General features: G+C 52.6%; 2 protein-coding genes across 10 annotated transcripts; both read right to left on the bottom strand.

Annotated features, from left to right (window-relative positions):
* Positions 1 to 208: 208 nt before the first annotated feature.
* ARID3C (AT-rich interaction domain 3C) lies at positions 209 to 10381 on the bottom strand. The gene is made up of 9 exons (XM_001096190.4): positions 9952 to 10381; positions 8101 to 8402; positions 6880 to 7266; positions 4939 to 5011; positions 3019 to 3202; positions 2579 to 2868; positions 1508 to 1690; positions 1181 to 1270; positions 209 to 719 (listed from the first exon to the last, which is right to left on the bottom strand). The coding sequence occupies exons 1-9, from the start codon at positions 10163 to 10165 to the stop codon at positions 619 to 621; spliced, it is 1824 nt and encodes a 607-aa protein (XP_001096190.3). The 5' UTR covers positions 10166 to 10381; the 3' UTR covers positions 209 to 618.
* A 3739-nt stretch (positions 10382 to 14120) lies between these two features.
* SIGMAR1 (sigma non-opioid intracellular receptor 1) lies at positions 14121 to 16843 on the bottom strand. Of its 9 annotated transcripts, none has more exons than XR_013404588.1 (4): positions 16603 to 16843; positions 16263 to 16476; positions 16054 to 16168; positions 14121 to 15242 (listed from the first exon to the last, which is right to left on the bottom strand). XR_013404588.1 is itself a non-coding variant. In XM_077965084.1 (4 exons), exons 1-4 carry the CDS (start codon positions 16751 to 16753, stop codon positions 15231 to 15233), a joined length of 483 nt encoding a protein of 160 aa, XP_077821210.1. In that variant the 5' UTR covers positions 16754 to 16843; the 3' UTR covers positions 14121 to 15230.
* Between the last annotated feature and the right edge of the window lie 7058 nt (positions 16844 to 23901).

Genomic DNA, 23901 nt, shown 5'->3' with positions numbered 1-23901 from the left:
TTAAGTAACTTGCCCAAGGTCACCCAGCACTATAGGGACAGAAATGGGGCTTGAACTCAGGTTGTCTGATTCAAGAGACGGAGCTCTTCTATTCTCACGGAACTTTGCTATTCTGCCTTCCCCTCTGAAAGGCCCTGGCCCAAGGCAGCCCATGTTCCACATCATTCCTCCCCACCTCCCATACCCAAACAAGAAAGGAGGCATCAGAGAGGGAGGGATCGCAGCTTTATTGTCTAGATGTGACCTGAGGGATGTCTCTTTCACAGTACCCCAACCCAACCTTTCACTTGGCTCCTGAAGAGAAGCAAGGCTGACTCAAAGGGGTAGGGTTCTAGAGATGACATTGACAGAGGGGACACATGAGGAGATGATAGTGGTTACTGGAGGAAGAACACTTTAGTAGATGCTGCTGGAATTGGCCGGGGAGGAGGTGCCCTCCCTTTACAGTGAGGTAGGTGTAACATCAAAAGAAACTTTGGTTTTAAGTCTACATGGCATGGGAGGTATGGTCCCCTCCCAGGGCTGGGTCCCAGAGTGGGCAGCCGGAAAGAATCAAAGCAGAGGGACTCCTCCCCACTCAGCAATGGGGCTGGGACTCTTAGTTTCAAGTAGGACCTCTTAGGGGAAGGTGCTGGAAGGGGGCCCTGTAGAGGGTGGGGGTGCAGGGTTGGTTGGACCCTGGGAAGCTGGCACAGGCTGGCGGCGGGCAAAGAGGACACCTGGCAAAGGGGTGAGGAGATGGTAGAGGGCAAAAACAAGCAGGAGGGGGTAGGATATGGAAACAGAAGAGGGGAACAAAAGTAAGTGTTCTGGTTGCTAGAACACTACACACGTACCCCTGCCACAAACCAATGAGGACAAGCTCCTTGGGTCAGTAAGAGACTCCATTGCTAATGTAGATACCCTCAAACAGGTAAACAATAATATTTATGCTGATACATAGGCCCATGACAAGGCAGACATCCCCTGGTACTCAAGCCAGAGAGGTCATGCCTTGGATCCCATGCCATGTAGGCACCCCCTTTAACCCATGCCAGTCTAGCAATCCCCTGAACCCCACGTTACCCATGCAAGCTTAGATATCCCTGAACTTCATGCTAGTAGAGGAAGTCTAAAATCCCCATGCCAGCCTAAATACCCCTGACCCCATGCCAGTGTAGACAGCCTGCAGTACCCATACCAGTGTAGACCACCCCGTTGATCTCTAGGGCCATGTTGATACTGCTGATGCCACTGCCTGCCAGATTAAGAGGCCCATCCAGCCGCTCTTCTGTCCAGGAGGGGGCAGAGGAATCACATTTTGGAGAATCAGACTTCAGACTTATTAATAGAATTTCCCCCCTCCATCCCTGTAGACAGCCCCCATTCCACTTCAGCCCCACACATATACTCACACAATTGTCTATAAAGGAATCTGTCTGCCCCCTCTCTAACACCTATCAGGTGATGGGTCAATCCTCCCTCAGTGTACAGTCCCGAAGCCCCCTCACAACAAACCCCTCCTCACCCCTCAGGGGAACCTTGCCACGGGGCAGGAAACTGGGGGGCATGCCAGGTCGAGGTGGGTCCATGGGCCCCATCAGCACAGCTCTCTTTTCTGGGGGCTCCTCTGGTGCCAGTTTCTCCCGTGTAGGTCCCAATGCCAGGCCCACAGGCAGTGCCAGGCGAGGGGTTGGAATTCCACTCTCCTCTGGAAGAACAGGTTATTCAGCTCCCCTGGCCAAACCAACCCATCTCTGCATTTGGTTCTCCCCCAGGCCTGGGACCAAAAGAGGTAACTCAAGCTCATGTACCAATCTCTCATCCTTCATTCCATCTATCTTCCCATCCAGAGCCTCAGTCTGGAAGCGCTGAAGCTTTTCTCTAGAGCCCAAAGGATCAATGTACATGTCTAGAGAATTTGGGGGTTGTTTTCGACTGTTGGTTATTAAATAATCCAGGTCACAAGAGGCACAAACTATATGCAAATAGGAGCACTGGGTAGACAGGTGTGGAATGGAGCTGCTGTGATTAAAAGACCTTTTCCTGGCTGGGCGCGGTGGCTAAGCCTGTAATCCCAACACTTTGGGAGGCCGAGGCGAGCGGATCACGTGGTCAGGAGATCGAGACCATCCTGGCTAACATGGTGAAACCCCATCTCTACTAAAAATACAAAGAAAAAAAAAAAATTAGCCGGGCGTGGTGGCGGGCGCCTGTAGTCCCAGCTACTCGGGAGGCTGAGGCAGGAGAATCGTTTGAACCCGGGAGGCGGAGGTTGCGGTGAGCTGAGATCGCGCCACTGCAGCCACTGCACTCCAGCCTGGGCGACGGAACGAGACGCCGTCTCAAAAAAAAAAAAAAAAAAAAAAAAAAGGACCTTTTCCTGAACTTCGGCCCCCACACCTCAGTAACCCATACCCCAAAGCGCTCATTTGACCGCAAACCTCAGGACCCCTAAACCTTTGTGACCCCCAAACTTCAGAGGCCCGTCAGACCTTACTGCTCCCAGACCTCAGTCCCCACATTTTAATGGTTGCTATATCTTAGCGCCCACCTAAACCTCAGAGACCCTTAAACCTCCACCATTCTCCCCTCGCACCTTTCTTAATAGGGCTTGGACTCAACTGAGCGCATGCGTGCGCTGGCAGGCCGGAGGCGGAACCCTGGGCGGGGCCGGGGCTGGAAGGGGTCGCCCGAGGGGCGGGGCCGGCACCCAAGGCAGGGCCCAGAGCGCCCCGAGGCGGCGGCCCTGCCAAGCCAAAGAGTGGAGTAGCGGTGTAAGCCTGGCGACGGCCTTCGCGCCGATTGCTGTCTATGGCGGCCTGGAGCTCCCCTGGGGAGCTGAGCGCTCGAGTCTCGCACTCGTACGGGTACAAGTACTTCATGTACCTAGGGGCGGACAGTGGGCGGTGAGTGTGTGGGAGTGTCTGGGCCCAGCTGGTCAAGTCCCACACCCGGACGCCCGCCCGGGGACCCTCCCCTCCCCGCCCCAGCCCGACCCTGTGCCCACTTCCCTTCCGCTAGCGCCCCTGGCCTCACTGGGTGCGTAGAGTGAAGGCGGCCGAGGTGATGGTGGTGGGTAGGCTGAGGCCGCGCGTGACTTCCCGCCACACTTTGCGGTTGATGACTTCCACCAGGCCGCCCTTGGCGGTCACCAGACGAAACAGAGCGTACAGGTCCAGCACCTGCTTCGCCATGATGGGCACGCGGTTCACTGGCGTCCCTGGTGGGGAGCGGGCTGCAGTCAGGACACTGAGACTAAGACCCTGTCTACAGCATCCCCGGGGACTGATACGGGGCGGGAGCCCCGGGGAGGGCGGGAAAGAGGGAGACTTGGGCAGAGCCCACGGAACCCCAGGGCCTCTATTTTAGCAGGAAGGACAGGAGGCTAGCACAGGGGTGGGCAAAGTTCTGTAAAAGGCCAGATGGCTAAATGATCTCTGTCACAACTACTCAACGCTCTCATTGTAGCCTAAAGGCGGCCATAGAGAATACCTAAAGGAATGGATGCGGCTGTGTTCCAATAATATAGACTCTGAAATTCGAATTTCACCAGTCTGGAGATGTTATTCATCTTTTAATTTTGTCCCCCAACTATTTAAATAAGTAAAAACCATTCTTATCTTGCAGGCAGCTGGGTTTGGCCTGCAAACTTTAGTTTGCTGTCCCCTGGGGTAGACCGCAGGAAGCACTTCCGGACAGTGCTGAAGAGCCGGCCTCCCCTAAGCAGCAGCCCCCGGGTGGCTGCCCAAGGCTGGGGGATGACGGGCGGGAGAAGAATCAGCTCCCGCCTCGGCCCGCCGACTCCGCAGCCCGCGCCGCCCCCGCCGGCCAGTCCTGACAAAGGGGCCTGTCTGCGCTGAGCGATGGGCCCCAGTTAATTCCTTACCGATCCCGTCCCCTTCCGCCGCGCCTTTGGACCCGAACAATTAGCTGCGGCCTGATTAATGGGGGAAAATTATCGGCCCCGCGGGACCCCCTCCCCCTGCAACTGGAGCGGTGGGAGGCAGGGACCGAAGGGAGGCAGAGCTAGTGGGGAGGGGCGGGCAGGCGATGCTGAGATCGGTTCACACCCGCTACCCCAGTGGAGGGGAGGCCTCGAGGAAGGGCCAGAGAGGGGACACTGGAACCAGAATGGGCCTCCCTGGGAACCAAAAGGACTTAGGGCCCTACTGAGGGTCCCAGGGAAGCAAGGGACCCGAAACGGGTGCTGGGGCTAGGGCGAGGGCCGGGGGCGGGAGGTGGGCCAGCAGCTGCACTAAAAGGGGGGGGGGCGGACAGTGCAGCCAGTTAATTAGCGGCTTATCAGGTTGCGCTCTGAGTGAGTTAATTAGCTTTGTAGAGAGAGATAATGAGTCAGTGTTCCGTCCCATGAATCTGGGGAGAAGCTGAAGTGATGGACTGCCACCCACCCTGATGCCCTCCTAGACCCTTCTTGCGTTCTCCTCCAGCTCTGACATTCCTGGAAAGGAATTTCTCCTCCTGCACAGCCTCAACTCACATAGTGCACAGCCTCAACTCACATAGTCCCCAGCCCGCCCCTTGGGAAGTCCTTCCTCCAGTCTAATCCTAGTCCTTCCTGCTGTAGAGCACATGAGGTGCAACCTGCCTTAATCAAGGGAAAACAGGGAAGACATGACTGAAGGAAGGACCCTTGACAGAGAACCAAGGTATTTTCAGCCCTCTGATTCTGGGACCCTCCCACCCCAGGCCAGCCTCCCATCAGTTCCCCCTCCCACCCTCCCAATTGATCCCACACTCATTAACCTGCCAGTGGGCTGGCCGCTAATTAATCCTGGGGTGGAGGAGGGGGGCAGGGTCAGAGGTTAAAGACGCTATTGAGGGCCCAAAGGACAGGTGCTGCCAAGCTCAGGCCTCTGCAGGGAGAACCCAACCGGGTTTCCTCAAACGTGGTAAGGGGGCAATTCCAGGGCCCTTCCCCCACGTCATGCCACTCACCCCTCTTTTGCATGAAGCTAAACAGGTCATCCAGAAATTCCTTCCTCTTGGGGTCTGCATCGAGCTCATACAGCTGGGGAAGGATTGGGGTCATTCTACAGCTCTGCTGACCCCCCTCCCTCCCTAGACCCCAATTCAGGTTGTACCCTGAACAAGGGTCCCTAGCTGAAGGAGTCAGTAGGATCTCAATGTGGACTCCCTGGCATTAGCATTAGGCTCTCTCCGCCTAGGGGCAGGCAGGGGTGCCTTTTCTAGTACATACAGAGACTGGTACTGGTAGTGGTGCCCTAGGCCGTTCAAACCACCCATCTAGGGAGTAAGGGAAGAGAGGAACAGGATGGAGCTTGGAGGCTCAGCCTGCCCTCTGGGGCCCAGTCTTCCCCCACCCTCATGGGAAATTTAGAGTCCCAGGAAGGAAGCTAGGCTGGGGTTGTATTCCAGACTGAGGAGACAAACATATATCTGATGCTCTGATTCATTCATGCAAGGACTTCATGCTGTTCACATCCCTGTATGCCAGGGCTGGGGGTGAGTGAATGGCAGAGACGCTTCTAACCCACCCCTCAGGCAGGGTGATGCTCAGAAGCTTCTGGGTTGACACCCAGTGCCCTTCAGCTCATCTTCTGGTCTGATTTCCTTTCAGAGGCAGTTACCCTACCTACTACGGAAGCTGCTAGAGAGGCAGTGGCCCTGTGGGGTCAGAGTTTGAAGGATCCACAGACCAGCTCAACTCTTCCTGGTAATCTGGAGTCCCACCTCCTGTATCAACTCCCGAATACCAGCCAAGGGAACCAACCCTAGAGTCACTGACCCAGAGTAACAGTCCCTGAGTAACACCTATAGATAATATTCCGTCACATCATCCCCATAAGAATCCTCAGAATAAAAAACAAACAAAATACCCATGAGTAATAAGCCCCAGATCCACCTTTAGAGCCACATTCCCACAAAAACTGAGCCCTAAGTCTTAGATGGATACCCACAAATAATACATACACTCTCCAAGTAATAACCCCTAGAATTATACCTAGGAGAAACAGTCTCTAGAGCCATATATCCAGAACAGAGCCCTGAGTAACACTCAGTTTTACACCAATGCCAGAATACTACTCACAGATTAACACTTTTTGAATATACCCAGACCAACATCCTACAAGTTAACACCACCAGAATGGCACACCTGGAGTCACAGCCCTGTGTAACACCTTTGTAGTGACAGCCTTGAGTAGTGTCCTTAGAATAACACCCAGAGGGGTTCTCCAGGGAGAAAGAACCTCAGATTAAGGCCCTGTGAATGAAGTCTTGTCATTCTGAGTTGCAGAGGAGCCCTATAGTCATACTGCGGCTGTAGTGGCTATCACAGGCTGGGAACTATCATCCATGGAACTCAGGCCAGGGAGAAGATTTGCATGGGGCTGGGGTTAGGGGGATGTGACAGGAAAGAAAGGAGAGGTGTATCAACCTGCCAAGGGAGTGATAACCTCCATTCTGCTTCTGAAGACAGAGGAAGCAACTGGGACACCCCCACTGGTCCCTGGAATATGACCTTGTGACTTGATGTGTGAGAAGGTAGGTAGGGTGGTAAGTAGGAATCCCCAGCCCCCAGACTGCCTTCCCTACACCTGGCTGGGCATGGTGGCTCATGCCTGTAATCTCAGCACTTTGGGAAGCCGAGGTGGGAGGATCACTTGAGCTCAAGAGTTCAAGACCAGCCTGGGCAATACAAGGAGACCCTGTCTTTACAAAAGAAATTTAAAAAAATTAGCCAGGCATCTGTCTTTCCCTCCCTGTCACTATCCTCCAATCTTCCCTCTGTCTTTCTCTAGGTCTCCGTGTCTCTGTGTCTCTTTTCATCTTGCAGAGACTGCTATCACCTGGCTCTGCTTTCGCCAGAAGAGGGAGATAGGGGAGAGGGCCGGACATCGAGGGCGTAGGTCCTACCTGCTTGAATTGTTCCTCGTAGGTCCACTCGTGGGGATGGAGTCCAGGGGGCTGGCTAGAAGGTGAGCTGGGGCCCTGGGCCCCTGGATGGTTCTCCTCAGCTGCCTCCTCCTCTGCCCTGGCTTCCTCCCCCTCCTCCTCATCTTCGGCATCTTCCTCTTCCTCAGTCCCAACCTCCCCCAAGGCCCCCTCAGGGGCCTGTAGGGTCCGGTGGTCAGGCAGGGGAGGCCCCGGTGGCAGCAGCGAGCGTGAAGGGGCCAATGGCCCCACCCCCTGGGCCAGCCGAGCTGCCTGCTGCTTCTGCAGGGCCTCCATGACAGCTTCCAGGCGCAGTCCCCCAGCTGAGGGGGGCCCTGGTACCAGGCGGGACCCCGAGGAAAGGGCCGCCTGTAGGGGAGGGAATTATGGGTGCTGGGCCCTGCTGCCCCCATAGCCCCCAACACAGGGGGAGGTGGTCATGGATTCAGGGAAGTGCAGGAGTCACAAGGAAAGAGGCAGAAAGATGGCTTTCCCAGAGGTGAACAGAAACAGGACCAGACCCCGGGAATCAGAAATGGCCATTGACTGAGGACTGGAAGAGTGAGCAGATCAGAGAGGGTGACAGGGACCAAGAGACATCGGGAAATGGTGAAGGGAGGGAGAGAGAAAGAAAAGGAGAAGGGGGGATGTCCGACAGAGACAATGACAGGAAGATGTGAAAATAGAGATGGAACAGGGTGACAGGAGAGAAAGAAGTGGGGTGACACAGAGACTGAGAGGGACCAAGATGCAGAGAGGCAGAAATATCAGGCAGAGACAGGGTAGAGAGACAGAGATGGAGAGAGAGAGAATATTGGGTAGAGAGACAGGGAGGGTAAGAGAGGTAGAGGAGCAAGAGATAAAAGACCTAAGTGACAGGTAACTCAGAGACGGACAGAAACGGAGAGACAGAGGCGGAGATAGACAAATAGTGAGGCAGGTGTTGAGAGACAGGGAAAGACCAAGACAGCAGGAAGCAGACAGAAAAGAGAAATTAGAAAGAGATAGTGAAATAGAGAGAGACCGACTGAGACAGGACGGGGAAAACAGCCGGAGAGAGGGGCAGAGGACAGGGACCAAGGAGTCGCCGGGATGGAGGGCGGTGGGGCAGAGCCTGGGACGGGCACGGGACCGGATGGGCAGGAGGTGGCGGAGTCGCGACGCCCCGCTCTCTCGCTCCGGGGGCCCCGCGGCCGCACTCACCTGCCTGGCGTGGCCCGCTGCCCCCGGCGTCTCCACGGCGCTGCCTTTGCTCTGCCCGCCTCCCTGGCGGCCCTGGCCTCGGCTGGGTCCCCGCGGTGCGCTCCCGCCGCCCTGCGCTCCTCTGGCCGCTGTGCGCTCACTCGCCGCGCTGCTTGCGGGGGCCGCGGGGGCGGGACCCGAGCCGGACAGGGCGGGCGGGGCGCATGGGGAGAGGCCCCTGTGGGCTCTGCCGCTCTCAGCCACCCAACAGGTGTCTCCCACCTTCCTTCCAGCCAGCTTCGGGGGCAGGGGGCGCTGGAGAGCTGCAGGGGAATCGTGCGAAAGTGAGGGCTCCACCGCCACCGGACTCTGGACCAGAGCCCCGCCCAGCCTCACAAGTCGTGCCCCGACACCCACACTCAGCACTGGGCTTCCACACACAAACAGCCGCGTCCACACACCAACGCACCTTGTCACAAGTTCAGGCGCACAGCTGCCCAGTCTCACATGTTCGGTGACATGGTCACCACAGTGCCAACGGCCTGGGCAGGCTGCGATCAGGAGGGGAATCCCTCTGCAAGATGCTTGGGTGTGCGTGGAGGGTCTGGTCAGAATAGAAGCTTCTCCCCTTGCCTTGACCACCCCTGCCCTGCCCACGCGCTGTCCCCAACTGCAGCATGCTGCGGTTTTGCACACATGCATGCACACGGTGGTGGACCCCCAAGGATGCACTTACACACACTCAGAGGTCTTTAAGCTGACTGCACAACTCAATGCATGCAGATACACAGCCACACACAGGTTTTGTCTCTTTTGACATTCTATTAGGGACATTTTCTTTTCTTTTTCTTTTTTTTTTGAGACAGAGTGTTACTCTGTCACCCAGGCTGGAGTGCAGTGGCGCAATCTGGGCTCACTGCAGCCTCTGCCTCCCAGGTTCAAGTGATTCTCCTGCCTCGGCCTCCTGAATAGCTGGGATTAGCTGGGATTACAGGCACCCAACACCAGGCCCGGCTAATTTTTCTCTTTTTAGTAGAGATGGGGTTTCACCATTTTGGCTAGGCTGGTCTTGAACTCCTGACCTCAAGTGATCCACCCACCTCAGCCACCCAAAGTGCTGGGAATACAGGCGTGAGCTACCGTGCTCAGCCTGTATTATGAAAATTTTGAAACACAGACAAGTGAATAGTGTAATGAACCTCTGGTACTCATCATAGGTTTGTTTCAACAGTGAACAGCACTTCGCCCATGTTCACACACATTCTCCACCCATGTGTGCCTGACTCCCACATGTGTATCTCCAGACCCCCTCAGCCCACTGCTTTACGCCCTCCCCCAAACTATTCCCAAGATGCTGAAATGCCGTTCCTTATTTGGGGGTTCTGAGTGGCAGGCTTCTCAGAATTTCTGCTCTGAACAGCCTGAACCCCACTCCTCCCAGGCATCCTCATACTTCCTATTTCTTCCTGTGCCCAAGGGGACCACCTACCAAAGCGAGGTGAGGTGATGCCAAGTGTGTAAGTGAACAGCAGGTGTCTGTAGGGGTGACACCTGCATAGGTATGAAACTGTGGCACCAGGGACTGTCTTCTGACCTCACACCCAGAAGGCAGGAATCCTGACGCGACCTTTGTGTCCTCCCTCCTCCCTTGTCCTCCCCCAATCAGTCCACTTCTCTCAGCCTCAGCTTGCTCTGGCTCAAACCACCAGCTCTTCTGACCAGGATCCCATGGTGGGTGCCTCCTCCTTGCTCTCCCTGCCTCCAGCCACCACCCTTCTCTGCACCCTTCTATGCGCAGCTCCTACTGCAGCACTAAGTCCTGGTTCCCTATGGCCCATTCCTGGCCATGCTGAGGCTCAGCCCCATTCATACCTTTGGCTGCCCCAGTGTCCTCCACCTCAGATTTCAGACCTCTGAGCCCATCAGAACCCCCCAGCCTCCAGAAGCTCCTGTCGGTACTGATGCCTCCTCCCCCGTGGCTTTGTTTGGTGTGAGTATCCTGGGGCAGAGCCAAGCCTCCTCCTCTGCCCAACCCTCCCTGATGCTGGGAGGGGAGAATCAGTGAATGTGCCAGGCAGACAGACATGCCCCGGAAGTCTACTGGAAGACTGGAGAGCAGAGGGTAGCGATCCACAGAACCCTTGTGCCCTACTTGCTCCCTTTCCCCCACCACAGCTTCCCCTGGCTGTTCAGAGAAGGTGCATGGACAAAGGTAGGTGGTCAGAGTCTTCCTGGAAAGGTAGGAATTGGCTTGGGGAAATTCCAGTTCTGAGTGTTTGGAGAGTGCTTTGTAGGGTTTGGGTTGACGGGCAAGGGACTGGGCAGTCACTCCCACAGCTCCCAAATCAATCAAGCGAAGTTAATCCACTTTTGGGGTCTGGGCCAGGAGGGCTACAACTGGGAAGGGCTGAGGGGAAGGAATATGCTTGACTGGGACTTGGTTTATCTCTCTTCATCTGTGAAAAGGAAAGGCTGCCTCTCACACCCACAGTCTGGTCCTATACCTCACAGAGACAGAGACAGACCTAGACCTTCAGAGACCCATGCTTCATTCATCCAACACATATTTATTATTATTATTATTTTTTTTTGCCAGGCACTGTTGGACACAGGAGCAAATAAAACAAAGTCCTTATTATAATGGTACAATTCTAAGTGGGGGAAATATACAGTGTGTCAGATAGTGATAAGCACCATGCAGAAAAATGTAGCTGCGTTGGGGGGAACAGAAGGGGCGCATTAGTTACCTATTGCTGTGTGACAAATCACCCCATAATTTAGCAGCTTAAAACAAAAAACATTTATTTTCTCACAATTCTGTGGGTCTGGATGGTTCTGACTCATTATCCTCTAAGGTTCTGTAGTAAAAAGGTTGGCCAGGGCTGCAGTCATCTGAAGGTTTGACTGGGACTGGAGGATCTACTTCCAAGATGGCTCACTTGCATGGCCCTTGGCAGGGGGCCTGTTTCCCTGCAATGTGGGCCTCTCCATAGGATTGGTTGTATGTCCTCTCAACATGGCAGTTGGTTTCCCCCAGAATGATCCAAGAGAGACTCTTTAGGCAGCAATGCTTTTTATGGCCTAGTCCTAGAAGTCACACACTGTTATGTCTGCCACATTATTTGTGAAAGTACATAATTGAGTCTAGCCCACTCAAGGGGAAGGAATTTAGGCTTCACCTCTTGAAGGACAGAGCATCAAAAATTTTGTGAAGGTATTTAAAATCACCATGCAAGAGATAATATTATGTAAGTGTTGAAGAACTCAGTGAGCAGGAATTGAAGGAGGGGAGGAAGAGAGCTATGGCTATGTGGATACCTTGGGACGAGCACTGCGGTCAGAATAGCAGGTGCAAATATCCTGGGACAGAATTTTGCTTGATGTGTTGGAAGAAAAGCAAGGAGGCCACTGGGTCGGAATAGGGGGACTGAAGGGGTGAGCAGTTGGAATGTCTGATCAGAGGAAACATGGGCCTTGGAGTAGGCCCTTGTAAGGAGTGAAAGGACAGAATGAGATGGAAAGCCATTGGATATGTCTCGGCAGAGAGTGAAAGTCTGACTGGCTGCTGCAAGGAGAACCCTCCACACAGGATGCATGTGTGATCAGTTAAGGGACCATTGCAATAGTCTATAGGCAACAGATGATGGTGTCTTAGACCAGGGTGGGGGCAGTGAAGGTGAGAAGACACGGTTAGAGTCTGGATATATTCTGCAGACAAAAACAGTATTTGATGATGGATCGCATCTGGGACGTGAAACAGACGTGTCCAAAATGACTCTGGGCAGCTGGGTAAATGTAGGTGCCCTTAATTCAGAGAGTAAAGACTACAAGATGGTGGTGGTGTGGGGTTGGGAAAGAATTTGGTTTGCTTTGGATATCTCAAATCTGAGATACCTATTAGACAGTCAAGTGGAGATGTTGAGTAGAGATGAAGGCAGTAAGATTTCCAACTCCGGTGCTCAGGAAAGAGATTGAGGCTGAGACAGAAATTTAGAAGTCAAGATATATAGATGGTAAAGTCACAGAATCACCTGGGAAGGGGTGTAAACAGAGAAGAGGTTTGAGGACTAAGCCCAAGAAAGTCAGAGAATGAGGAGATAGGAATCCAGTAGCTGGGTGCAGTGGCTCACACCTGTAATCCCAGCACTTTGTAAGGCCAAGCAGGCAGATCACTTGAAGTCAGGAGTTTGAGACCAGCCTGGCCAATGTGGTGAAACTCTGTCTCTACTAAAAAAAAAAAAAAAAAAAAAAAAAAAAAAAAAAAATCCAGAAAAGAGTAGTGTCCCAGAAGCTAAGAGTGCCTTCAGAGTGATTACCTGTGTCAAATGAAAGCTGAGAATTATGAAATGACCAACAGATTTAGCAGCAGAGATTAGGAGGGGCCTGGGAGCCTAGCCCTTTGTGGACGTTTGGGAGGAATGACAGGGCAAGCTGGGTCATCCCTGACATGTGGACTCTGGGCCTAGAGGCAGAGCTGGGTTACAGAGTAGGAATCCCCCAAGGAGGCATGGCTTTGCAACCTGGGGTCAATGGAGAGGAGCCAGCCAGAGCCTACTATGCCTGACACGGTGGTAATGGGGGTGAAGAGTCCGGGTCAGGATGGCCAACTTACCTGGACTCCACATTCAGTTGTTGTTTCTAAATGCAGTTATACATATAGTCTTTCAGATTTGTGTTCATTAAAATCTTAAAATATCTAATTTTTATAACCATGTTTCTTCCATTTTTAAAACACCAGGAATCCTGAGAAGCAGGAGTGATCTATGCCTTACCCTCAGAACAGGGCCAGGATGAGGGTGAGGCATACTTGGTGTGTAGGATGCAGAAGTTAAGGCAAGAGCAGGGTCTCTGGGAATGAATGCACTTTAGGCACCTCTCTTGCCTTACCTGAATCCTGGCCCTACCTACCTCACATACTGCCAGGTAGTGTGCCTGCCTTTCACTGTGGGAGCCTCCACACTAGTGGTGGGTCCTGAAGAAGGTAGACCATAGACTGGAGGAACTCCTGTTCTGGGTGGGGGCAGACACCACGCTGGGAGCCCTGAAAAAAAGCCGAGAACAACTATGCCTTTAAGCTAAAAAGTGGATGCACACTGCCACCCTGTGGCCATCCAGGGGAAGATTCTTAGGACTGTTCCCAGGATCCCACCGGCAGAGGTAAGGCCAAGACACACTCCAGGCCACCCTGCCCTGAATTTCTCAAATTGTGGCATTCACAGCTGTGTTGGAGAGAATCATTGAACAGGCTGATCTCTGGCAATGGAGCTCAATAGTCTGAGCTACTGACTCAAAGAGTGTCTTAGGTGATTCTAAGGCACACTCAAGTATATAGTCCCTACTAGTCAAAAGCCACTGTCTTGTGAGGCACAGTGGCTTGTTTCTGTTATCCCAGTTACTCTGGAGACTAAGGGAAGATCACTTGAGGCCAGGAGCTGGAGATCAGCTGGGGCAACATAGCTAGACCCCGTCTCTAAAAAAAATTAAAAAAGCTAACCAGGCATGGTGGCATTTGCCTATAGTCCCAGCTACTCATAAGGTTAAGGCAGGAAGATTGTTTGGGACCACGAGTTCAAGGCTGCAGGGAGCTATGATCATGTCGCTGTGCCACTCTCCAGCCTGGGCAACAGAGGAGACCCCATCTCTTAAAAAAAAAAAAAAAAGGCCGGGCGCGGTGGCTCACGCCTGTAATCCCAGCACTTTGGGAGGCCGAGGCGGGCGGATCACAAGGTCAGGAGATCGAGACCACGGTGAAACCCCGTCTCTACTAAAAATACAAAAAATTAGCCGGGCGCGGTTGTGGGCGCCTGTAGTCCCAGCTACTCGGGAGGCTGAGGCAGGAGAATGGCGTGAACCCGGGAGGCGGAGCTTGCAGTGAGCCGAGATCGCGCCACTGCACTCCAGCCTGGGCGACAGAGCGAGACTCCGTCTCAAAAAAAAAAAAAAAAAAAAAAAAAAACCATGAATCACACAGCAAGAGAGAGATCTTCCTGAGGTCCCCAGGAGTCAGAGGCTTTTTCCGGCTGCTCAGACACACAAAAAGATGGAACAGATCAACAAATCTTTATTAACAGAAACAGAAAGATGGACAGAGAATGCAGCAGGGGCTGTCTGAAAACTGTGATGTGTGTGTGTGTGTTGTGTGTGTGTAAAAGGCCTTCTCCAGGCCAGGAAGGCCCCCTTGGAATCAGGCCCACCTGCCTAGATCCCCTCCTCAGTGGCGGGTCCTGGGCTGAAACCAGCTTCTGCATCATATCCCCAAAGGAAGAATGGGGGCCTTTCTGGAATGGAAGATGCTGACTTCAAGCATTCTTCACATTACTCTGGTTCCCCAGGTGAGCTTGGTTGCCGAAGGGGTTGGGGACAAGCCACAGGGGCACTTGCATAGCAGGGGAGTAGAATGGGGATAAGGCATATGGTGAGGACAGGGGAGAAGGGGAAGGGCATCATAGCTGCAGGTGAAGGGGGCCTCCAAAAGGCAGCTCCTCTTCCCCCTCATCCCCTCAAATTGCTGCTGGGTTGAGGAGTCAGACTGAGGCAGTATAATACCCTCCCCCATCCTTAACTCCAGAACCCCAGTTTGGTGGGGAGGGGGTGGGAAGCTGTGGAGCTCTGGAAAGGCCTGAGTTAGTGAGTCAAGCTTGTGATGTGTGTGTTTGAACACAACTGGCTCCCTTGGTATACCAGGGGCTCCCTATCCAGATGGGTATGAGTGCATGGTCCTACTGTACACACAGGTCTCAGTATCTATATGTGTCTCATTAGTTCCCATGGTTCTCTGTGTTTGGATACATAAGCATGGATATCCCTGCTCATACAGCAGGAACTCGGGATCTGCATGGTGTATGTCCCTGTCTGTAAACATGGGCTCCAGCAAGTGGATATGTGCGGGCCTGCCCGCTCCTGTCCATCCACAGGTCTTCCTTCAGGCCTGGCTGGTCAAGGATCCTGGCCGAAGAGGTAGGTGGTGAGCTCAAGCCGGAGGCCCCGAGCATAGGAGCGAAGAGTATAGAAGAGGGTGAGGAAGTCCTGGGTGCTGAAGACAGTGTCGGCCAGCGCGAAGGCCAGGGTGGATGGGATGACACCCCGGCCGTACTCCACCATCCATGTGTTTGGCCCCCACTCCACAGCTGTTGCCTCACCAGGCCCATGCACTACCGTCTCCCCTGGGGGACAGGGAGCACCCAAGTGAAGAGCCAGCTCTGCCTTGCCCTTCCATGGCTGCTGCTTTCCTGGCCCATGGACTAACTAGGGGTGGGGAATGGAGAGGGAGCTTCAGAAAAACAAAAGGCCCTACCTCACTGGGCTGGCCCATGCGGCTACTCCTAAATGTTCTGTGGCATCATCTGACCCATGTCCTCTCTTGGGGGAAGCCATAGACGGCTACCTTGCTTGGCCATGGGCCCACTGTATGGAAGTCTGCACTCCCAAGCCTCACTCGAAACAAGCAGAAATTTAGCTAAACCTGGGCTGGGCTTGTAGCTAGGAAAGGGGTAGTTCCAGGACTTGTGAGGCTTTATCTGAAAAGTGTAGCTGTTCAACCACCATGCCTGCGATGCATACACCCAACTTCAAATGTACTGGGAAGTCCAATGCTCTATTTCTTAAGCAAATTGTTGCACTATTAAAAAAAAAAGATAACTGTCTGTATTGTCTTTTGGAGTATTGAGAGCATTTCTGATTACCCACTGTCTCCCCAACAGTTGTTGGAATATTGTCTGGGCAAAATTGTGCCTGGGCAGATAAAAATCAGACATGTTTAACAGGAAGTTGTTATGTTTTGTTTCCCCTTGACAGAGGAAAGCAAGAGTCCCTCAGCTCTGCCCCAACCAATCACCTGTGGCTTATGGGAGGGTGGAGGAAGGGAACCATGAGGAGGGCCCCCCAACACACTCCTTTTCCATGCCATGCTCCCCGCAATTGTGGGCACCCCCCACGTGAAGGCACCCACTTCTCTGACAGAGCCTTCTTACCCACCTGGGTAGAAGACCTCACTTTTGGTGGTGCCCTCTCTCCACTGGTGGAAGGTGCCAGAGATGATGGTATCCGAGATCTCAGCCCAGTAGCGCCCTGAGTGACAATCGCATGGACACTATCAGGGTATTCGCGCCATCGCACGGCCCAGCCAAACATCAGACAGGAGGGCATGGGCCTCTCTACAACCCCAGCCTCCCAATCCGGCCCACCGCTAGCACTGACCCGAGTGGCCGCGGGAGCCTAGGGCGGTGCCGAAGAGCAGCACATACTCGGACAGCGAGGCGTGCAGAAGGCACATGGCGCCCATCCAGCCACCCGCATTCACGAACACCCACTGCAGCTCCTCGTCGGGCAGCACGTGGCCTGGGTGCAGCCGCCGCAGCTCCACGATCAGCCGAGAGAAGGCCAGCTCGTGGTCCAGCCCTGGCGGAGGCAGAGGGGCGGCGGAGTCAGGGCCGGCACCGGTCCTGGGTCCGGGGATGGCGCCTTCGGAACCCTAGGCTCCGCTCCCGGGCCGGCCGCTCCCCTCCCCGCCCTCTGCCCGCTCACCAGCGTACTGCCGCGCCAACTGCGCTATCTCTTCGCGCTGGAAGACGAAGCTCTGCGTACCCAGCCAGAGCCAGACGACCTGGGTCAGCACCGCTGCGACAGCCAGGAGCAGCGCGGCCCACGCCCACCGCCGGCCCACGGCCCACTGCATCCCGGCGGGCGGCCTAGCACGGCGCAACGCAGGAGCGAGCCGGGGTCTGAGGCTTTGCACTCACCGCCTCGGAGCCCGCCGGCTGCCCACGAAGCGCTCCCCCGCCACCGCCGTGGTACGGTTCGCCCTGACCAATAGGAGCGGCCAGTCACCTTGGCACCGCCCCTTCGGTCGAACCATTTCTTCGGGGGGGAGCACGGAAGAGTGGGGCGGTGCCGTGCAAGGGCGGTGAGGGGGCGGGGCTAAGTCGCCCAGCTGCAGATGGCAGGGTCTTCAGGCGAGGTCTGACCTAGCGCCACTCTACAAACGGATGGGGTGGGGGTAGTGAGACCCAGAATGGACTGGCTCGCCCGAGCTCACTGGCTGGTTGAAGCAGACGAACCCGGAAGTGGAGCCTTCTGGGACTCAACGATTGTTAGGGCCCTCCTTTACCAGGACTGAAGGGGAGGGGAGGCAGTTCAAGCTGGGAGCCCTAGGGTGGGCATTCCAGAGGCAGTGACACCTGAACTGTGTCTTTAAGAGCGCGCAGAGGGGGCACGCCAGTTCGCAGGGACCGGCCCCTAGAGCAAAGGCCCCCGAGGAGAGACAGCTTGGGGTCTTCAGGGGCCTACAATTCCTTCTCTGTTATGCAGCACAAAATGTGAGAGGAGGCCTTGTAAACCAGCTGAGGGGTATCAGCAGGGGAGGAAGGGGATTAGATTTTGCCACCGAGTGGCACAGGACTGCCGAGTGGAGGGGAGCAAGATGAGTCAGGGAGACCATGACCATGGGCCAGGTAAGAGGGAAGGTCTCTGTCAGTGGAGATGGAAGAAAGAAATGAGCTTAACAACTCTGGAAATGAAGTTGGTAGGGCTTGATCTCTTCTTCCTGGAATACTCTTTCCCCCTTTACCCTATCCCCACTTTCCCCTTATTTGGCTAACATCCTTTGCATGTCTAGTGGGCAGTTGAGCATCCAGGTCTGGAAGCTCAGCTCCAGTCTGGAGGTAGAGCTGGGAGTTGTCATTCATTCAGATATTTTGTTGGCACTTGTATGTGCCAAGTTCTGTAGTGACCATTAGGGATATGGGTAGAAACAATGGTCCCACTCCCCAGCTTAGGGATCTCACTGGAGAGTCTACAGAAAACCTCTAAGAATTGATAAAATCTCACAGGGAGAGATAATAGAGTAAGATAAGGCTAAAGACAGAGCCCTGGAGATCACCAAAAGCAAAGGGTAGGCAGAGGAAGAAGAAAGCAAAAAGGAAAAGAAACAAAAGAGAAAAGAGGCAGCATTGTGCAGTGATTAAGAAATAAACTCGAGCTGGACTGCCTGAGTTCAAAGCCTGGCTCCTGCTACCTACTAGTTGTCTGATCTTGGGCAGGTTACTTAAAATCTCTGTAACTTAGTTTTCTTACCGGTAAAATTGAATGGACAAAAGTACCTACCTCATAGTACATATCTTCATTTTGATGAGATTAGATGTGTTAATATTTGTAAAGCAGTTAGTGCCCCACATGGTGAGCATTTTACGTGATGGTTATATATATAAAACACAAAGGAACTGGAAAAGAGTACCCTCATACATTTTTGACCTTAAAGAAGGAAACTGAGGCTGGGCGAAGTGGTTCATACTTGTAATCCCAATGCTTTGGGAGGCTGAGGCAGACGGAACACTTGAGTCCAGGTATTCGAGACCAGCCTGGGCAACATGGTGAAACCCCATCTCTGCAAAAAGTACAAAAATTAGTCAGGAGTAGGTGCGCACACTTGTAGTCCCAGCTACTCAGGAGGCTGAAGTGCGAGGATCGCTTGAACCTGGGAAGTGGAGGTTGCAGTGAGCCAACAGAGCAATACCCTGCCTCAAAAAAAAAAAAAAAAAAAAAAAAAAAAAAGGGCTGGCCGCAGTGGCATATGCCTGTAATCCCAGCACTTTGGGAGGCTAAGGCGGGCAGCCAGATTTCCTGAGCTTAGAAGTTCGAAACTACCCTGGGCAACATGGTGAAACCTTGTCTCTACTAAAATACAAAAAATTAGCCGGGCGTGGTGGCAGGTGCCTGTAGTCCCAGCTACTCAGGAGGCTGAAGCAGGAGAATCGCTTGAACCCAGAAGGTGGAGGTTGCAATGAGCCAAGATCATGCCACTATACTCCAGCCTGGGCAACAGAGGGAGACCCTGTCTCCAGAAAGAAAAAGGGGCCCGGCACAGTGGCTCACGCCTGTAATCCCAACACTTTGGGAGGCCGAGGCAGGTGGATCACCTGAGGTCGGGGGTTTGAGACCAGCCTGACCAACATGGAGAAACCCTGTCTCTACTAAAAATACAAAATTAGCTGGGCATATGGTGGCATATGCTGGTAATCCCAGCTACTCGGGAGGCTGAGGCAGGAGAATCACTTGAACACAGGAGGTGGAGGTTGTGGTGAGCCAAGATCGCACCATTGCACTCCAACCTGGGTGTGAAAGAGCGAAACTCCGTCTCAAACAAAACAGTCTGGGCGCAGTGGCTCACGCCTGTAATCCCAGCCCTTTGGGAGGCCGAGGCAGGCGGATCACGAGGTCAGGAGTTCGAGACCAGCCTGACCAACATGGTGAAACCCCATCTCTACTAAAAAATACAAAAATTAGCCAAGCATGGTGGCGCGTGCCACTCACTTGGCCCAGATACTCGGGAGGCTGAGGCAGGAGAATCGTTTGAACCCAGGAGGTGGAGGTTGCAGTGAGCAGAGATTGTGCCATTGCATTCCTGCCTGGGCAACAGAGTGAGACTCTGTCTCAAAAGAGAAAAACAAACAAACAAAAACAACAGTGAGGAAAAAAAGAAAAAGCTGAGGCAAAATTAATATAGAGAGTTTATTTGGGCCAAGGTAGAGAGCAACTGCTCGGGACACACTTCCAGGTTGCCTTGGGGAGTGTTGATACAAGCATTTTTTATTTTTATTTTATAAGTGGTTTTTATTTTTATTTTTTATTTTCTTGGAGATGGATTCTTACTCTGTTGCCTAGGCTGGAGTGCAGTGGTGCGATCTTGGCTCACTGCAACCCCCGCCTCCCATGTTCAAGCTATCCTCCTCCTTCAGCCTCCCGAGTAGCTGGGACCACAGGTGTGCGTCACCGTGCGTGGCTAATTTTTGTATTTTTAGTGGAGACAGGTTTTTGCCATGTTGAGGCTGGTCTCTAACTCCTGACCTCAGGTGACCCACCCTCCTTGGCTTCCCAAAGTGTGGGATTACAGGTATGAGCCACTGTGCCCGGTCACTTTATTTTAACCTAATTCTTTTTTTTTTTTTTTTTTTGGGGACGGAGTCTCCACTGTTGCCCAGGCTGGAGTGCAGTGGCACAATCTCAGCTCACTGCAACCTCCGCCTCCCGGTTCAAGCAATTCTCCTGCCTCAGCCTCCCGAGTAGCTGGAACTACAGGCGCCCGCCACCACATCCAGCTAATTTTTTTGTATTTTTAGTAGAGACAGGGTTTCACCAGGTTGGCCAGGCTGGTCTTGAACTCCTGACCTCGTGATTCGCCCACCTCAACCTCCCAAATTGCTGGGATTACAGGCGTGAGCCACTGCGCCAGGCCCATGCTGTCACATTTTAATGCCTCTCTGGGCCTGATAATTAAAAGGGGCTGGCATTTCTCAGATAAAAAGTTTCTTTACTTTCTCAAGAGTGATGGAATGGGCCAAGCGCGGTGGCTCACGCCTGTAATCCCAGCCCTTTGGGAGGCTGAGGTGGCCGGATCACCTGAGGTTGGCAGTTCAAAACCAGCCTGACCAACATGGAGAAACCCCATCTGTACTAAAAACACAAAATTAGCCAGGCGTGGTGGCGCATACCTATAATCCCAGCTACTTGCGAGGCTGAGGCCAGAGAATTGCTTGAACCTGGGAGGCGGAGGTTGCAGTGAGCTGAGATCATGCCATTGCACTCCAGCCTGGGCAACGAGAGCGAAACTCCGTCTGAAAAAAAAAAAGAAAGTAATGGAATGAAGGGTTAACACAGTGAAGTATAATTGAGAGATTGAATAATATGATGGGAAATGATAATTAGACTTCTCAGTAGGGGTATGTGGCAGAGACAATGCTATACATTCACAAATCCATTTCCTCTTGCTCTTGGACCGCTAGATTAGATTCCACAGTCTACTCTGGGTCATGTGATTGCATTCTGGCCAATGAAATATAGATAGAAATAGAAATGATGTATGACATTTCCAGGGCTGGCTCCTAAAGTCTCCTCTGAAATTCTGTTTTTTTTTTTTTTTTTTCTCTCTCTCTCTCTTTTTAAGAGACGGGATTGTGCTATGTCACTCCCAGACTGGTATCAAACTCTTGGGCTCAAGTGATCTCCTACCTTGGCTTCCCAAGTAGCTGGGGGACTACAGGCACATACTACCATGCCCAGCTTGAAGTTCTTTACATTTTCTTTCTTCCCTCATCTACTACTGTAGTTATAGAGGATCTCTAGTGGAGTATTCTGAGACCCTAGGAAATGGCATAGCTACTAGATGGATGGCACCTGGATCCCTAAATCCTGCTTGGAACAGGCCTCCCTGTTATCCCCAGAATTGACTGTAGTGCTAAGCCATTGAGTTTTGGGAGTGTTTGTTACAGCAACTAAGATTACTTACCCTGACAAATATAGGGCAAAAGATGCGTTACAATATACCATGCAGCTAAGAGTAGAGGCCAGGAAGATGGCCTATGTTTTTAAGAAACTTAGCAGGCTGGGCATGGTGGCTCATGCCTGTAATCCCAGTTATTTGGGAGGCAGAGGCAGGCAGATCACCTGAGGTCAGGAGTTTGAGACCAGCCTGGCCAACATGATGAAACCCTGTCTCTACTACAAATACAAAAATTAGCCGGGTGTGGTGGTGCATGCCTGTAATCCCAGCTACTGGGGAGGCTGAGGCAGGAGAATCACTTGAATCCAGGAGGCGGTGAGCCTAGATTGCACCACTGTACTCTAGCCTGGGTGACAGAGTGAGACTCCATCTAAAAAAAAAAAAAAAGAAATAAAGAAACTTGGGAGAGAAATTAAGGATAAAGAAGGGATTATCTAGAGGAGAATGAAGGATTGAGGGAACATACTTTTGTATTGGTTCTGGCTTCTGTGGCATTTCTGACTGGACAACTCACTAAGAACCCTGAGCAGCAGGGATTAGCCCCCAAATTTGGTCTCTGCTCCCCATTCCAGGAACAGCTTTCTGGGATCATCTGGGCCTACAGCTCCCCTATCTGGTCTTTCAGAAAGCTTTTCCAGGTGTAGTGGCTTACACCTGTAATCCCAGCACTCTGGGAAGGTCGAGATGGGCAGATTACCTGAGGTCAGGTGTTCAAGACCAGCCTGGCCAACATGGGGAAATCCTGTCTCTAAAAAATACAAAAATTAGCTGAGTATGATGGTGGGTGCCTGTAATCCCAGCTACTCAGGAGGCTGAGGCAGGAGGATCACTTGAACCTGGGAGGCAGAGGTTGCGGTGAACCAAGATTAAGCCACTGCATTCCAGCCTGGGCAACAGAGTGAAACTCCGTCTCAAAAAAAAAAAAAAAAAAAGAAAGAAAAGAAAAAAAAAACACTTAAAAATTATAGAAATGGTCAACCAGCAGCCCTCAGAGGTGCTCTGTCTATGGAGTAGCCATTTTTTTATTCCTTCACTTTCCTAATAAACTTGCTTTGACTTCACACTATGGACCCACCTTGAATTCTTTCTTGCATGAGATCCAAGAATCCTCTCTTGGGGTCTGGATTGGGATCCCTTTACTGTAACAACACCTCTGGGATCTGGGAGGGAGGGAGCTGGGTAGGCCCCATCTTAGTCATTCTCCTCTTCCTCCAAAAAATGACCTTGGGGAGTCATAGAGGAGAGTTATGGAGATGCTCCTGAAAGATGTTCCTGATGGGGGTCAGGATTTAGTTAGCATGATTCAGGGTGTGGCACTGAAGCACTAGTGTTCTTGGGAAAATGGAGCTGTCTACAAACTCTAGTCACTCAAATATAACTGAGAGAACAGAAAAGCAGATCTCCTGTTCCTGTCTCACCTCTTTGGGTAATATGAACAGCCAGTGGGACAGGTAAAACCCCCATTTCTCAGTCCCCAGCTCCCTGTCTCCTACAGTCTGAGGACCTTAGGGCAGAGATCAAGTAAATGACCCATGACCTAGTTTTTGCAGCTCAATTGCAAAACACCTAGCTTGCTTTGGCCTGGACGGGGGGAAGGGACGTCCCTGCTATGGCTCAACTTCTGTCACTGGGTTTCTGTCCTACATTCCACTGAAGTCTCAGAGGCATCTCACAGCACTGGGAAGATTCTTGGAAACTCGCATTCAAATCTCAGCTTGGCCACTAATTCTCTGGGTGACCTTGAGTCCTCTGGTCCCCACTGTGAAATGGGGAAGAGGTTTAGACAATATTTAGATGGCTCTTTAAAAGTACCAGGGGGCCAGTCGTTTAGGAGGCTGAGGCGGGAGGATCACTTGAAGTCAGGAGTTCAAGACCAGCCTGGCCAACATGTGAAACCCCATCTCTACTAAAAATACAAAAATTAGCCGGGTGTGGTGGCATGAACCTGTAATCCCAGCTACTCGGGAGACTGAGGCAGGAGAATTGCTTGAACCCAGGAGGTGGAGGCTGCAGTGAGCCAAGATCACACCACTGCACTCCAGCCTGGGTGGCAAAGTGAGACTCTGTCTCAAAGGAAAAAAAAAAAAAAGTACCGGGGGGGAATTCATTTGAATTTTATCCTAGTGTTAGCCAATTGGTCCGATCCAAGGAAAATTTAGAAAAGGGAAGGGGATGTGTAAAGGAAACACTAGGCCCCACCTAGATGATGGCTGGAGCTTCTGATAGTCCTGTACTCCCCACATTTTCAGATTTCTTTTTTTTTTTTTTTTTTTTTTTTAGACAAGGTCTCGCTCTGTTGCCAGGCTGGAGTTCAGTGGCGCGATCTCGGCTCACTGCAACCTCTGCCTCCCGGGTTCAAGTGATTCTTCTGCCTCAGCCTCCTGAGTAGCTGGGACTACAGGTGTGCGCCACCACGCCCAGCTTTTTTTTTTTTTTTTTTTTTTTTTTACTAGAGACGGGATTTCACCATATTGGCCAGGATGGTCTCAATCTCTTGACCTCGTGATCCGCCCGCCTTGGTCTCCCAAAGTGTTGGGATTACAGGCGTG

This window comes from Macaca mulatta, chromosome 15, assembly GCF_049350105.2.
Source record: "Macaca mulatta isolate MMU2019108-1 chromosome 15, T2T-MMU8v2.0, whole genome shotgun sequence".
Taxonomy (NCBI): Eukaryota; Metazoa; Chordata; class Mammalia; order Primates; family Cercopithecidae; genus Macaca; species Macaca mulatta.
The sequence above is the reverse complement of the archived record's forward strand: the minus strand, read 5'-3'. Positions and strand labels throughout refer to the sequence as shown.

Excerpts from the sequence above, each read along its gene's own strand:
- ARID3C (XM_001096190.4), bottom strand. The coding sequence starts at position 10,165 with ATGTCTGTCTGCCTGGCACATTCACTGATTCTCCCCTCCCAGCATCAG. Across the intron at positions 7,267-8,100 it reads CAGCGGGCCACGCCAGGCAG|GCGGCCCTTTCCTCGGGGTC; the intron begins GTGAGTGCGGCC and ends CCTCCCCTACAG. Across the intron at positions 2,869-3,018 it reads GCCTTCACTCTACGCACCCA|GTACATGAAGTACTTGTACC; the intron begins GTGAGGCCAGGG and ends GTCCGCCCCTAG.
- SIGMAR1 (XM_077965081.1), bottom strand. The coding sequence starts at position 16,753 with ATGCAGTGGGCCGTGGGCCGGCGGTGGGCGTGGGCCGCGCTGCTCCTG. Across the intron at positions 16,477-16,662 it reads GGTCGTCTGGCTCTGGCTGG|GGCTGGACCACGAGCTGGCC; the intron begins GTACGCAGAGCT and ends TGCCTCCGCCAG. Across the intron at positions 16,147-16,275 it reads AGGCTCCCGCGGCCACTCGG|GGCGCTACTGGGCTGAGATC; the intron begins GTCAGTGCTAGC and ends ATTGTCACTCAG.